Genomic DNA, 16,610 nt, shown 5'->3' on the forward strand with positions numbered 1-16,610 from the left:
AGAAAGGAAATTTTGTTCAATAAGAAGATCTTTGCCTGTCCTTTATAATTTTGAACTTCGGTCCTAAACTGCAAAGACTTACCCTCTTCCAGGGTGTCATGAAGGATCTGTGCTTCTCTAAATGCCCTCCCAAGGTCTGGAGAAAAAACCCAACTTTTTTGAGGGAGGTGGACCTGTAAACAACTTTTCCAATATTCTGCCAGAGACTGTACAACTTGTATAGGAGTTGGTAGTTACTTTTAGCTCTTATCTCTCTCAAAACCCTTCTTTTTTGAGAAGGGCTGTGTGAGAGTTTAGCCTTAGACTTGGAATACAACGGAGACACTTTTCAGGCTTTAATACTTAGTCTTAAAGGCTTTAGTACAAAGTCTTAGACAGAAATCTCATTTCGGCCTTCCATTTCATTGCACCATCCAAAGTCACTTATACATATCTGTTTCTAGAATGCATTTATAAATGTTTGTTACCTGTTTCTGCTCTACACAGCATGGCTACTGTTTCAGGAGCCCCTTTTATGAAGGCCTGTGGGTCCCCACCAATTTCCTGGGCAATGACAGACATTCTTTGCAAGGTTGAGGAAAATGGAAACTGATGTAAAATAGTAATTCCTTCCACAGGGGCCTAGGAGAAAAACAAGTGGATTACACAGTCTAGCAAGGATTTTAAACTCAGACCAAAGCATTTTAGGTCTGTCCTTTGGGCCACAGAAGCTAACCATGTATAATGGGCTAATTTATCGCACTTAGACAGAAATGACTGGTACATGAAGATGAGATTAAATTTGTGCAGAAATATTTAGCTTAAGCAGTAGGAATAGTTTGTTGACAATTTTAGCAGACTAGAAAATGTAATTTACTGAAATGAATTTACTAGTCCTGTTTCTTTAATAAGACTCTGGTAGGTGTTACACTGGTCTGGCAAAGGAAAATGGTTGTCAGAAAGTGTCCCACCAGTGTATGTCACCAGAAAAGGTCTGACACCAGCCAGCAGACTCCACTACATTCCCCACTCAGCTGAGTTCAGCCTGAGTCTCAAGCCATGAGGACAGGCACATCCCTGAGCTGGGCAATCTCTAATCCAGCATCCCCCTGTTTCTGGTGTGAGCAGCAAGCTCCCCCAGGCGTCTGTAATCAGATAGAGCAAGGCAATTCTCTGCAGGCAGTACAGGAAAGACAAAGTGGACAAGGACACCCAAGCTTTCCTATACTGAAAGGTAACCCTCACACTGACAGTCTTACTCGATCATGGATGTGAATCTTGCAAGTAACTTACAGTGGTGGCTTGAAGTCCAGGTCTAACGACAGTGGCATGTGTGGATCCTTGACCTTCGTTCTGGTGTCTGCTGGAATCATCTATCACCTGTGCATTGAAAGACAAAAATATTTCAGATTGAAACACCAGTACAGCTGAAAGGAACCTCAAGGATCCATTTAGAGGTTTTCCTTGCCTCTAAACAAGTTATCTTGTTCATTCCTGGGAGGGGTCTGTCTGATGTCAAACTAAATACTTCCAGTAATGGAAAATCCACTGCCTCTCTTAGCAATCGAGTAGAAGGCCTCACCAGGTGCACTAAGACACTGCTGTATTTGCACAGCAAATAGACTATGTCCTCTCATTGACAATAAATCCTTTTTTCATTACAACAAAATTAAAGAAAAATCTTTAGATATAACATAGGCTCAATGAGAAAATAATACGCAAGAATTTGTATTAATGTAGAAAGCTCTGCTCTTGAAGTATTCCACAAATCATCTGGATTTTTTTATCATCACAACATGATTGTGAGGAACAAAAATATTTTTGGTGTTAAAAGAAACTCAAGTTGTTTAACAGAATTCCTGAAGTTTTTCGTAACTTTGATAGGTGTCTGGCTAAACCTGAGATGGCAAGATTATCTGCCCACTGTTTGCATAACAGCAAATCACATCTTTACCCAGTTAGTGGCCTCAAACATTTTCACATCCAGAGGGTCTCCTTGGATCTTGCCCTCCCAAACAATTAATGAATGACAAACTGCCAGTGCTTTGAACACTGGGCCCCAAGGCAGGCTGTGGTCTGCAGGGAAACGGTGAATATCCTGAAAGCTAAAGAAAAAGAGAACATAAAAGTTACTCTCAGAGAACACCAAACAACGTAAGACTAACAGAAAAAAATCCTAAACTGGGGGCAGTTAAAGTCCCATCCTGAGCCCAGACCACATGGATATTCCGGGGACTTGTCCTCCCCCATGAACTGCTTTCCATGCACCTATAAAGGCTGGGATGCGCATGCTCAAACCAGGTGTTTTATGCCTAGTTAGGGAATCCAATGGGATGGAGAGAGGAACAGATTATTATAAAATATCTTCCTTGAGGCTTGTGCAAAGATTCTTTGAGTTCTGAAGCAGATATTAGTTTGAGCAGCTTTGTGTATGCACATTTCTGGAAATGTAAATGGGGCAAAATCACGGTTACTGAAAGAACAGTGTCAGTCTTGTGGGTAACAGTGACTTTCTGTCATAAAAGTTTGGGGTTACACTGCAGCTTTGAGATCTAACCCAGGCTGTCTACTGAACACTGCCTGCCCAGACCTGCTGTGCCAAATGCTGGCAACAGTGGCTGTATCTTTTCACGTGGATCAGGACCCCCGGGATAAGGCAAACAATTCATTTTCCAGAGGATATAGAAATAAAATTTAAAATCTAAACATGGGAAACTTCAAACTGCTTAACTGTTTAACAATAAATGTCTTTCAGATTTGGTCCTTTATCTAGTAGAAAAATCCAATCACTAACCAAATTTAGGTGCCATTGGTGTGTCAAGGAGTCTTACCAGTTTCTTTCAGAGGGCAGCAAGCCCCAAAGATCCAGGCCATCTTCTGTTAAGGTGCCAGTCTAAGTTAAAATGTACATTTACATTACTTCTTACATGAGAGCTCCAATAGGAATAAAAAACCATACTTATTTTAAGAAGTTACTGTCCAGAAAATACCAGCATGGAGCAGAGCAAAAGTGCTATCAGGCAATCTCTAGATTCCAAGAAAAACAAGAAATTGCTACAGCTTCTGTTCAGAAAACAAGAATTTAAGTACAGAGCATTGGTCATTTTGTTTCTAACATACAATGGAAATGCTCAATCAAACCCCAGCCTCCCACTCCCAGCATGGCTCCTTTACCAGGGAGGGTATAACCACCACACAGCCATTACTTTGTCAAAGCAGAAAAGGTTCAGCTGTCCACACATGTTGATCCTCTGTGGGCTGATGCAAAAGATGCCCTTTTTCTTCAGCCTCTGCTGGGTATAAATGATTCCAGTTGTCAAGGCAGCTGGCAGAGCTGGTGGAACAGCAATAGTGATAACATCCAAAGCCTTCTTCACCACTTCTCCTGTCTCCTCCTGACATAATAACAAGGACAGTTATCAGGCAGAGAGTGGCAAGAAGTGCTGCTTGCACCAAGCCCTCTTCATTGCTCCTCCCCTCCACTGCAGGTGCTCCAGGCTGTGCTGTTTTCTGCCCGTGGTCCACCACATATTCATCTCCATAAGAAATTAATAGGCTTGATTTAAGCAGAGGCTAAAGAGCAGCCTCCAGGCCTTCATCCATTCTCCATGCAAATAAACCTGCCAGGCTCACAGCCTCCTCCAAAACACGTGTTCAAACATGCCAGCCAGACCATTGTACCCTCAGTCAAACCTATTTTCCCATGACACAGCACACAGGAATCTGCTCTTTATATGGGCATTCATCCAGATGCCTACAGGCACAGCTGGTAAGGTGACAGGTGAGACTTATGGGATGGTGCTGAAAATGAGGGCAGAATGTATGAGATAATGATTTCTTCTGACCTTATGTTCTAGGAGTTGTGAAAGAAAATTGCTTTTACCTGCAGGAAGAGACATGGAAGTAACAGTTACCTTTGTAAAAGCAATCTATAATTTGGGAGCATAGAGGTCAGTGTAAAACTGACTGCCAGGATGCTGAGTGTGGACACCGCTATTCTGGGCAGTTTACATGAATGCTAAAGAATTGAATGTTTTTCAAACTGGGGTCCCAGGACTGAGACACTGCAAACTAAAGCAAACTTGCAGTTCAGAAGTACTTGCAAACCATCATAGAGATGTACTTTTACTTCTGAGCTTGAGACTTTGATCACAAATCATGCTGCATTTGATGTGCTGAATTTCCATCATGTTCTGGTTCTCCCTTCATTGATATTGTCTCAGACCACAGAGCACATTAGTTTGATCATATTTTGTATCTATTTTATGTTAGAATGAAGTGCTTAACCACCCACCTTTAGATAAACCCTTACAGAGGAAAGAGCATTTAGTACATCCTGTGATTCAATCTTAAAATATTGGCAAGACAATTTCAGCAAATGAGATAGCATCAGCATGTATTTTACATATTACAATGGGGAAGTTAAATTTGAAAAAAAAAAAAGGAAAAACTGCAAAGCAGACACAAGAATATGTTCGTAAACAGACTTTCTTTTATATCCTAAGGGGAAATAATCTTCTGAGCCAATTGATTGTAGGTTATTCCTCAGGAGAAAAATTATTCAAAAGCTGGATTACAGAATCAACCTTACAACTCATGACTTGGACTTTACATTGGCAGGTAATTATCATGGCATGAAATGATTTCTTGAAAGCTTCTGAAAAACTTCTAAATCAATTAGGCTTTAAAATTTGCAGAATTACTGTTTACAGTTTATAACTGTTCTCACATTGATGAATGAGAATGAGTGAACTGTTTTAAAAGGGTTTCAGGTGCACCATGTCTCCTGCATTTAGTAACTCACCCCATTAAGTGCAAATACACACACTGTGTAGATCATTCCAATGGCTGCAAATGCTATGAGGCACATCAGGAACCGGAGGGCATCTCTGTACAGCTTGAAGTTCATGGGTTTAGGGTAGAGAATGGACCTCACCAGATCCCCCTTAGCTGTGTTGAAACCTGGAAAGACAAATTAAGAGCATTCCAAGGGGAAAATATTTCTAAAAATTCTCTGCAAAGAATGGGGGCTTCTAAATGATTCATAATTTCTGCAATTTATGAAAGAAGACCCAGGTGTTTCATTTTAGTGAATGTGACCTTATCTGCAGAATATAGAAAGAAGTTGTTTTTTTTCTTAGGGGAAGGATTTTTTCAATGTTTTAGAAGCAAAGCAAAATTCTTCTTTGTAATTATATACTGGCAGTTTTTGTAGAAGTTATGCCAAGCAAAAAGAAACAATGCATAATAACTTAGCCCAGCCCAGGATAATGATTCTCCGTCTGTCTGTTGTAAATATGGATTAGTGCCTTTTACTTAATGTTATTTGTCAGATACTTAATGATACTTTGTCAGACTGTTCCAGTGGAAAAAATCATGGAAGGAAAAGGGAACTCAAGTGTTGACTGACCAGTCTGCAGCACCACAGCTTTCACTACTCCTCTGTCATCTGCCTTGGTCTGGATGACCTCTGTTCCACAGAAGAGGACATGTTTTCTGTAATCCTCTGCACAGTACACTCTCCAGGGCTTGAAATTATCAGCTTGTGGTAGGTGGATCTTTGTTACAGGAATACTTTCTCCTAGGGAAGATTAGTTCAGATGAGGAAAACTGCAGTACACTCAATAACAACCTGCTGACTTTCAAATAAGTACCCAGACATCTAGATGGTAAGTTAAGGGTATTTACTAGAGAAACCAGTTTACAGAAATTTTACTTTTTTATTTTGACATCTTCAGAGTGAATAGTGCTTAAAGCCTAGCAAACAAACAGAATGCCAGAGAAGAGTTTTCCTTTGCATCAGTACAGCAGCTTCATGTAAGTCTAAGAACTGAAGGCAGACCAAGGACTCCAAATCCTGACTGTAGATGTAGAGACTTGAAAAAATGCCTGAACTGGTGTTGCATAACTGCCTTTGAATGGCCACAAGTTGTTTACCTAATTTGAACCTGATGTGCAGGTCACTACACATTCCCTCAAGCAGATGGGAACATGATATCCCCTATTCTCCCTCTCTAGTAAAAATGAGAGCCTTTAGCTCAGTGTTTGACAGGTGACAAATACTCTATTTATGTCAAAGTAGACACTAAGGTGAAGAAGAAATGTTTTGTGACAGCTGAAAGTTTTCTAAATGAAACGTGTTTCTGGAATTTCTCATTTCCATGAAATTTCAGAACTGTCAATTTCAGTTTGATTCAGACCAAGACCAAATTTAAAGACAAGAAATAGAACTGTGACCCCCTCCTGCACTAAAAACCCTGCTTTTCAGTAACCTCTCCCATCTGGTGTGTTCTCCACTGCTATCACAGGAATGTGAGGCTAAGTGTTTGGAGGGTTAGATAGACACTCCACAGGAGATGCTGCAGCAATGAGACATCCAGTAAGTGACAGAAACCCCTGCAGACAGAGTGGACTGTGGGCCCTGTGGAGGAACAACTTTGCTTCATATCCATTTTCTTCTCCTGTCCTGCTCACTCCTATTCACTGTCCACTCTTTCCCTTCTAATCAGATCACCTCTTCCTAAATGCTGCACTCCATGAACGTAGGAAAGTATAAATTGCCCTTCCTAAAGTCCATATTGTGTGTGTTGATGGTGTTCAGGTGGCAAACCTGGCAGGGAGGAGCTGTACCTGTCAGCATGCTTTCATTTACAGTGCACTGCCCGCTGACCAGGATGGCATCACAAGGCAAAAGGGTTTTGCCCTCTTTCAAAATCAGCAAATCTCCAGGAACAAGATGGTGTGATTCCAGCTCTTGGAAACCTGAAAATGACAAGTAATGCAAACTTTGTGCTTCATATATTTCTCTGTAGCAAAGGGGAAAAATACAAGGAACCAATTGCTGAATAGAATTCTTTATAATGGCTGATAAACAAAGGACTACAGTAGGACCTATGAATACAACCTCCAATATTTAAGAAAAGCCTAGACATCAATTCCAATTGTAGAATTCCCCCTTGTCTACCCAGGATCCCAACCAATGGTTAACTGTTCCATTGCACTAACCTAACTGAAGAGCCTTGGATCTAAATTTCTTCATTTGACTTCATCTCTGGACTGGCTCTAGATACCTCAACAATGAACAGATTTTGCATGGAGCAATTAGATGGACTCACAGCTATTCAATTGGTATGTTGTTGGCTGTGTCAACACTGTTTTAAGAAAAATTACTTCATTTTCCTGACAATTTTCAGCTAAGACTGCACTCAATTATTAATATGTTTGATATGCCACAACATATCTCTAAGTGAAATTAACTCTATGTGCAGAAGTGAGTTAACTGAGCTGAGAACAGAAGATGAAAATCACTTTAGAATAAATCTGTTACTATACATGCTTTATGTAAATTGCTATAGAAACAAAGCACATTGGAAAAAAGAAGCATAGAGGAGTCACCTTCCTTATTTCTGCAGACAGTGACCATGATGTTGTTATGAGACTCAACCAGTCTGTGCAGTTTAATGGATTGCTATAAATTAAAGAAGAACACACAGAAGTGTTACATCTTACTTACATGATGCAATTTGTCCACTAACAACTATTTTGTTTTGTTATTTGTGGTTATGAGAGCCGTCAGAAACTGGTCTCTGGCTCTACCAGGAACTGTACAACACAGAGAGAAAGACATTCCCCACCCTAATTACAGAGAGCGTAACAAAATGTTACCAGGTGAAGCACTGGAATGGGGAAGGGAGGATGTGGGTAAGGTACCGCACAGAGGTTATGGTGACTAGGAGGCCAGGCCATTGCACCTGCTACTACACAATGTCACAAGACTAGACCTCTGAGTAAGTCTTGTAGCACTGTGTAGCACATGTTGTAACATGCTGGCCTGGCCCAGACATTAAATCTGCCTTGTGGAAAATGTGAGGTGTCTCACCTTTCTAAGATCATATACGGTCAAAAATATTGAGAGGAGAGACATGAATATGATGGCTATGGCATACTCCATGTACTCTTCAGCAAACCACAGACACACACTGAACAGCTGGAACACGTAAAATGGATTTAGGACCTGTTTGGAGAGACAGCAGTGGTAAAGAGCTGGCCACATTTAAATGGCCCCAATTAAACAGTCCAACCTGTTATAAAAGGTCTGGAATAAGAGACATTAAGTATTGTGACTTCTGACCCCCTTTGTAGTTTTCTCAGCAGTCACTTTAGTCTAATGAGATCGGACCATCTTCATCTGACAGAAGGGACAAATAATATGGACCAATAGGATATTATTTGAGATGTGAATGACTCAGCCCAATCCTTGTTTTGTTTGCTTCTTACAAGAAATACAACAAAGGTGAGAGAAGAGCAGATTGTGCTGTGAGCATGTAGCTCACATACCATAAGCACATTGCCACAAACACCTTGGTTAGGCACATACAGGCTGTTCCTGTCAGAAAGAGATATTGGTGTTTTGTGTAGTGCTTGCCCAAAATCATGAACTCACTCGAGCTCTCTGCAGCTACAGGCAGGTACCAGGTACTGCTGTTCTCTTAACCTCTGTGGATTAAGAGACAGCCCTTGTCTGGAAGGTCTGATCTCCAGTGCAGCTTGGAAACCTTCGATGGCCCTCAGAAGGCAAATAGAATGAGCTCCCAGGACACAGATACATAGAAGTACCAAGCAGACACACAGGTATGGTGATGGAGGATAGGGGAAAAGAGACAGTGAAGGAACTTATGATGATTTCATGGAACAGCTTTCAACAGGATTTGAAAAATAAATGTGCCTGAAGAGTGAGTAGTGGGAAGTTAAATCAGATATAGAATCAATTATATGCACACATGGCCTCCCAAACAGCTTAGAATAAAATCAACAGAAATGCTTAACCTCTTTGATGAGTAGTTTCCAAATAGGGATCACTGGAACATCAATAGCGTTTGGCCCACATATAACTCTCCTGTATGGGATAAAGATACATCAGTCACAGATAAAATAGTGACAATGTCACTTGCTCAAGACAATACAGATTTCAGTAGTCCTGAGACTTATTTTGATCCTAGTTTAAAGGCTGGGAGGATATTTTTTTTCAAGAAAAGAAATTTAAATGTTCCTACAGTGCTTACGTTAGAAAAGACGGCTGTACCAGTTACATTTACTTATGCAGACAAGAGGTGTAAACATTAGGCAAATGTTTCCATCATACAAGAATTACTTTGAGAGGCCATAAACAAAGGAGTTCTGCATCTAAAAGTAAATGATCCAAACCCAAATAATTTTGCAAAAAGTTAAGAATGATTGGAACGTAGGATTTGACATGACTTAAGGTCAGGAGCTGGATTTTCAGTATTCAATCAACTGAAGATTATTTCTCTATTTAGCAGTTTCATAAATATATGTTCTGTAACTGGCTTAATGATACACTAGTTTATGAGAATAAGTTCAATGACTAGAACTAGTCAATTTGGAGCTCCAGTCAAGAAGCAAACACACAACTTATCTGCACTCTTCTACAGAGACCTTCTCTTACTCCCAATAAGAACTGCTTAAAGTTAGTTACAGGACATAGTTACTTCCTGATTGAGACCAATAACAGTGATGAATACTGAGACACTTCAAAAACATTGACAAGGAATAAACAACATTCTCTAGCCCTTTTCACTCAATATTTCCATGCATGGCTGTTTCATCTAAAATTATGTATGTATTAATAAATACACAAAAAACTTGTGGGAAATGCACCAACAGATCGAATTTACATCCCTTTGAAATCCATATGTTGAGTGTTCATGTTTTAAAATGAGTACCTGAGATTCTGTTCATTGCAGGTGAGACCAGAACCAAATTTATCATGTATAGCTGAGCAAGTGTAGTGGTCTTCTAGGACTCTAAAATAGAAAGGGAGTGTGTTCCTTAGGATATTATTCACAAAGACACTTGACTTCAGAGACTTGTGCAACCAGCACAGTGAACTCACCCAACTTTCTGGAACTGTTTTGCATAGACATTCCAGACATAGCGGATTTTTTGTACTTGGATAGTTTTCACCTGGAAAACAAGACAGGGACAACAAAGCATGCAACACAGCAAACAAAAATACTCTGAGACTTGCTCACAGAGCTCATCTAGGCATCCTCACTGGGGTCAAGTACAGATAAAGGAAATTTTATGTGCGCAAGGAGGGAGAGAAGACAGGATTGCATTCACTGACACCCTAGATGAATTATAGATTGGGATCCCCAATCTATAACTAGGGAACAGTGCGAGTTGCAGAAAGTTTTACAGATCTTTAGGTCACACAAGTACAAAGCAGTGTTCTTTCTGAAGAAAGGAATGGTTTTCACTCTGATCTCATAGAATGAATGTAAGAGATGACTAATGCCATGGTGGCTACACAAGCAGCTGAAAAAGCCAACAGCTCCCTTGTCTTCTGTCTAGTTTTGGGGAAAGCAGAAGGCTTTGGGCCATTTCCAAGCATGGTGCTGAGTCTGGCTAAACAGATGTGCCAACAGACAAGAAAGGCCATCCCAGGATACTGAGTCACTGCTAATGCTAAGCCCTTGCAGAGCAGTTATCCATTAGGAACACACGCTGTCATTTATAACTTGCAGGAGGAGTCTGTCCTGTCCTGCACAACAATAACAAATCCTATTAGAGATAATGGCACTTCCTATCAGCTGGCAGAAGGCAGGGCTATACACCTGTACACATGAGTGGTAAAGAAATCAGCTCCAGGGAACTCTCCCTGCCCAGTGCAATAAGCATTATTATAGGCCAATGAAATCTAAACTCAGCTCAGGCACCGACTCAAAACGGAGCTATAACCACAGTCATTAGCTTAACAAGAGGTCTGGAGTCAGGATTTCATGCAATAGGAGCTGCAATATCTGCAATGCTAGAAACTGGAGTGGGAAGCAAGGGACTCAGCTCCCTGTCAGATGAGGTCCTTGGACAGCTCTTGGGCACTACACAGAACTCTGCACACTCAGGTAGCTTAAATGGCAAAAACACTTTGAAATTTAATTATTAGTAAGGGCTTTTGAATTGCTAGGGAATGATTAAACTGTTCTCTTTTTGCTGCTTTGAAATGTGATCTTTTCTATCTAGATGTTTTGATTGATATGAAAGTGGTATTCAAAGGGCCTATTATTTGAGGCTATATTTGGCTTTTTTATGTTACTAATTTGATCCTCAAAAGAATGTTACAGACCTGTCTCACTTTTTCTGCATTGTGCCAGTTGATTAGATTAGTTGACACTAAATTTTCCTATGTACATTAATATATGTCCACAGTAGAAATAGCAACAGCTTTGTGCAGCTTAAGTTAGGTTTATATTGAAAATATTTACTAAAAATTGTTGTAGATATAAAAAGAAATTTTAGTAAGTTAGAAATTTATTTCCTGAAAGGGAAAATAGCTCTTTTCTGGATTCCTCAGTGCAGTGTTCTAGTATCTACAATCAAAAGCCAGATATTAGCAAATGCATCAGTTTGCATTCCTACTGCTCACACAAACTTAGCCTGTAATGCTAAGCAAGGCACGTGGCTGAACTGTCTGGTACATGTTTTAGACATGGGATAATTACATTTACTCAGCTGATAAGAGGCATTGAGATCTGCTTGGATCAATCCATCATCTACTTTCACCCCAGTGTCTCACTGGGATCACAAATCTATGGGACTGGCAGAGACCAGGATACATTTTTGCAAGAACTGTCAGTAGTGACTCCTGTTAACCAGACTCCAGCAAATGCACTTTAAAGAACAAATTGGTGCATACAAAGGCAAAGAAGCAAAATGTGTTGATGAGATATTTCTGGAAATAGTGATCTAGCTCAGGTGCTTTTCTGTTCTATTCCCTATCTACATTCATCCCTGTTTTCATGTTATTGGGGCAGCTGCATTCAGTTCTGCACAGACTCCTTTCAGATGCACAGTCACCCCTAAATTCCCTGATTCCTATGACAGAATTTTTTTTTTAATTTGGAACTGATTCTCCAATGCCAACCTCAGTTTCCTGAAGCTGTCCTACTTATAACATAGGTTTTCTCTCAGAAATAGTGAGAATTCTCATTTCATAGCCCCCCTCAGAATAAGAGAGGATTTTTACAGAGGTGAGTACAGGTGAATACAATCCTTTTCTTTTTCCATAGCTCACTGTGTTCCTCAAGCTGCAAGATTCTTAGCTGCATATGTTTCACAGCTCACTTTTACTCCATGAAGCATGGCTGAGATTTGCCATCATCTCCCAGATGCTGCAGAAATACTTTACTTACTAGCAAACTTGGTTTCATTATGGCTTTGCTGAAGATTGAGTCTTCCTCAGGGGCTGGATAGTCTGATCTACTTTTGATAAATGCAGACACAGAGATCCATGTCACAGTCTTACGAGAGTAAGTCCGAAAATCATCCTAAGTGGATATAGAAGAGAAATGTCACAATTTGCCCCAAACACAGACCAAATTCACTTTCACCTCAGAGTCAAGCAGCCTTTCTGGAGCACTACTCTGGCTTTTTTAAGGATTAGCCAACAGTAGCCTCCCAACACTTGTGATTTAGAGAAAAATCATTAGAATAGGAACAGAACCACTGTCCTGTCAAAATGTGAGTACTGCAAATACTTCAGTGACCACAGTCTGGTGTTTGGCTGATAAGGATGGAATGTGAACACCCAGGTCAGGATCTAGGGCAGGCAAACAGCACAGGACAATCTGAGATTAGTGACCCTGCTGTAAAGGGAAGATCAAAAGGAACACAGTGCTGTGCTGCAAAATGGATGTTTAGTGCCAGTACCTTTACAGCCACTCCTGAGTTAACACTTCATTGGAAGAAGTGTCAGCACTTGTGGCACCTTAGACAAGTTTTACCACAAACTGAGTTCATGACCTTCCCATTTTTTATAAAGCAAGCTGAACATTAGAATGGCCTGATAACAAGGGTTGGTAGTACAGACTGAGAGATTAGAGGAACTACTGTAGTGAGCAGCCCCATGCTAAGTTTCAGTCCCAAACACTGAACTACATGCACTTAGGCCAACTATGAGACTGACTCACATTCTGTGTGTGAACAGTTTTGCAGCTATGAAATTTTAATTGGAAAAGGGAAGACTAAAAAACATTTCTGTACCAAATATGAGCCCTTTGGAATAATTTAATTGTTAAAAAAGAACTTTTAAAATGTTTATATATCTTATTTGCCTGCTTTTCTTTTTAAACTGGTCTTTTGAGTAGTATAACATTTATTTTCTGATATTTATCTTTAGTTTAGATTTCAGAATGAGTAGAGATTGGGATGCAGATTGAGATGGGAACCAGTGAATAACACAGGTGCTCATCATTTGAACTAAAGTGAATCAAAATTCAATAACAAAAGTGAGTTAATAGGCTCTTATATTGCAAACGCAGAGATAATGATGACTTAAGAATTAAGGTTTTATGTGAAGCAAAAGATAATTCCAAGGATCAAGCTGATGAGATTACTTGTATCCTCATTAGCAGTAGCCATCACATTTGAAATAATCATAATGTAGCAAAACAAAACAAAACTGTCATTTTAACACAAAGAATCATTAAGGAAATCTTAAATTTTCAAACACTTAGAACACATTTGCAAAAGCTACTTGATAACAAGAACATACAATATGATTCAATTTCTGTTTAATTACACAAAGGATCATTTAAAAACTCATTTATTTGAAAAGTGCTTGGCATGGCACGTCTTTTTAAAATTACACACAAGAATAGGTAATTAAAAATGCAAACTGAATTGAAGATTAGGAAAGGATATTAAGCCTAATATGATGTTTTTAATAAAAGAAAAAACATACCCCCCCAGGCTATTACGATGCAGATTGTTTCATTAGAAAGTATTCAACAGGCAGATCTGTGATTTTCAAAACCTGGGTTTATAACTGCCGGCTGCTGTGCTCATTTAAGAAGGCAGCTCAAACACAGAGGCAGTAAATGATCCACTTTACAACTGCAAACATTGAAGATGCCATTGTTCAGAAATCTTTGAAGCAGAACAAATCAAATTTCTGGAAGTAAACCAACTCTGCCAGCTCCTGCAGCATTCAGGCTCAGCTGGGATTCAGACCCAAGTCTCAGTTTACTTCTTTAGTGTTGCAGCAGCTTCCATGAAATAAAACCAAGGGTTTGCATATGTTGCAGTGCTTCAGTACAGTCCTCAACAGGGAATGACCCGCGTCAGGAAACTACAGCAAAATGTGCCAGCTCTGAAAGCATTAACTGCAGGATTGCAAGCTTATTGGACATGGGGAAGGGCTGATGGGAATGGGAACCACAGAGCCAAGAAAAGCAGCAGTGTAGGCTTGGCCTCTTCTTGTACTGATCCCTCATGACACACTTGGGCACTGCTGGGACACTGCTAGACAAATCTTTAATTTGGCCCAGTAGATACATTTTGGCAGAGAGCAGCATCTTTGCCAGAACAGCCAAGTGAGGGAAACGGGACCTGCTGGATACTGCCAAACACACAGATGCTCCAGAATCTGGAGCACAAGGCTACAGTGTAGAAAGCACAGGGATGGTAGGAGGGAGGAGGAAGGACTGAGAACAAACAACAGTCTTGAAACCACAGATATAATGTGTTTTATCAGCCCAATGTCTTTCACCTTGTCTGATCAGCTGTTACACTCCATTCCCACCATCATCATACACGTAATTTGTGGGATATTTTTAAGTTCTTTAGATCAACAATGGTACACATAAGATATTATTGCAGGAAACCAGCAGTGTAAGAGACTTCAGCTAACTGGATACCTTACAGTTAACTCACCTTCCAAATAGCCACCTACTAGGGACTAATTAAAAATTAAAGTAAGCACCTACTGTTGTTCTAAGCAGAACAACATCTGCTTCTTCCAAGGTGCATCGGATGCAGTTTATCCACACATCCCACTCTGGCTTCCAGTAAAACAGCAGCCTCAGAACCCCACAGGACAAGATGTATCCAGCAATGCACAAGGCCCTTCGGCAGCCTTGAGTTTTGTAGCCAAATATGTCCTGTACAGCAAAAAGAAGACAAAAATCATTACTATTCCTCCTAAAGAAATGCCTGGAATACTACAGCTTCCTGTCACTCGCTGTTCTCCCATAGCTACTGTTAGGTATGGTACTGTGAAAAACAAGCCATAGAACTTATATTTGGCTACTTTAAGTGTCCTAAGTATGATTACCAAAAATTTGCATCTTCAAGAGAACTTTTCATCCACCTTCACAAAATCTAGATTGCTGTAGCCTGACCGCTATTTTTATGCAGTTGTGAAACTCAGCATGAAACATTGTTTTGTGTGTGCATGAGCAGGAATGATAACAAAATATAGAGGTTTAAACATTTATTCCAAGTCAGGAATTCAGACTTGACCATCAGCATTTTTAAGGGTCAGACAGCTGAAGAGCTTAAGTACATTTGTACCTGGGGATGGTGAGTGATCAGTGCAGAGCTGCTGCCTTAGGGCTGCCCCCATGCTCTAGCCGTGATCTGCACTAATGCACCCACACTTCAGAGACTCAGCCAGTGTCTGTGCTTGGTGCTGAATGACACTGTGTGCCTGCACCAGCTGGAGCTGCTGGGCACAGCTTGGCACTGACACAGCTTTTGGAGCTGTTACCCTCTTCCATGACAGCTCCAGTATGGGGATTTTGGAGCTTGCCTATGTGCCATTGGCCTAAGAGCTAATGATTAATAATAATAATAATAATAATAATAATAATAATAATAATAATAACAACTGTTAGGAAGAACATCTAATGAACACTTACAGAATGCTTTACATGTTCAGGCCAAAGGAAGCTACTCATTTTAGTTGTATGAGTAGGTATTATTATTCCATTTTTAAAGCTGGGGAAATTGTTACAGTGAGGCAAGGTGACTTGCCCAAAACATGTCTGTCAGCATTACATTTTAAGAGCTGCAGGTCTTGGTACCATGGCCAAATTTCCTCTCAGTACTGCTAGCAGGGACTCAGTAAATGTGAAACAAAATGTATACAGTGCATTTATAGAGAAGATGCAGCCTAAGCTAAGATGGGAGATTCCATGGCTGCAATTACATCAGGTGACCAGGAGAATTTGCTAGCATAAGGGTTAAGGTTCCTCAGTTCCTTCTTCTGAGTATATCTGCAGCAACTATGTAATCTGCATCTGAGGATCAGATCTCTGCAGCCACAGATATTGCAAGATCCATTTATAAGGTGAGAAGAAAAGGCAATGTAATTGTAAGGATGACTAATGCATAATTCCTGGTTCTGTGCTGGTGTCTTTGCTTGTTATGTGAAATGCAGGCCCTGCCCAGTGGTTCCACATGCTGCCTCGGCACACCTGCTCTGTGGCATTCTCCAAAAGACAGACTCTGTCATCCTAGGCAATCTCCAGGCGGTTTCTAAGGGGAAGAAATTGGCAACTGCAAGGAAAAATTATGGTAAACAACAGAGGAAAGTGGCCTGCACTGCACTGGACCTGGTTGGACCACCTGTGAGATGAACACACAGCACTTTCAAAGGCTTCTACAATCTCTGAGCAGACCAAGATAATAAGGCAGCTCTGCAGCAGATAGAAGGAAGCCCATAGGTGAGAGCAGACAGGCAAGCTAGCTGGGAAGTAGCTGGTGTGGCAGTCATGTGCAATTAATAGTCACATGCTCCTGTAACAAGGTAAAGGGTCTCCATTCAACTC

General features: G+C 40.4%; 1 protein-coding gene across 2 annotated transcripts in view; it reads right to left on the reverse strand.

Annotated features, from left to right (window-relative positions):
- Positions 1-16,610, reverse strand: part of ATP13A4 (ATPase 13A4) — a 38,695-nt gene that overhangs the window by 16,178 nt on the left and 5,907 nt on the right. For both annotated transcript variants that reach the window (XR_010346248.1, XM_064385692.1), the window contains exons 2-16: positions 14,766-14,939; positions 12,192-12,326; positions 9,893-9,963; positions 9,723-9,803; positions 8,806-8,875; positions 7,859-7,993; positions 7,375-7,447; positions 6,610-6,741; positions 5,390-5,560; positions 4,784-4,941; positions 3,186-3,374; positions 2,811-2,872; positions 1,934-2,084; positions 1,273-1,359; positions 468-621 (exon numbers count right to left, since the gene is read on the reverse strand). Coding sequence is in view for 1 of the 2 variants with exons in the window: in XM_064385692.1 (XP_064241762.1) it covers positions 468-621; positions 1,273-1,359; positions 1,934-2,084; positions 2,811-2,872; positions 3,186-3,374; positions 4,784-4,941; positions 5,390-5,560; positions 6,610-6,741; positions 7,375-7,447; positions 7,859-7,993; positions 8,806-8,875; positions 9,723-9,803; positions 9,893-9,963; positions 12,192-12,326; positions 14,766-14,939 (1,843 nt within the window). In the remaining variant the exon portion in view is untranslated. The remainder of the gene's footprint in view (positions 1-467; positions 622-1,272; positions 1,360-1,933; positions 2,085-2,810; positions 2,873-3,185; positions 3,375-4,783; positions 4,942-5,389; positions 5,561-6,609; positions 6,742-7,374; positions 7,448-7,858; positions 7,994-8,805; positions 8,876-9,722; positions 9,804-9,892; positions 9,964-12,191; positions 12,327-14,765; positions 14,940-16,610) is intronic.

Source organism: Passer domesticus, chromosome 11 (assembly GCF_036417665.1).
Source record: "Passer domesticus isolate bPasDom1 chromosome 11, bPasDom1.hap1, whole genome shotgun sequence".
In the NCBI taxonomy this organism is placed as follows: Eukaryota; Metazoa; Chordata; class Aves; order Passeriformes; family Passeridae; genus Passer; species Passer domesticus.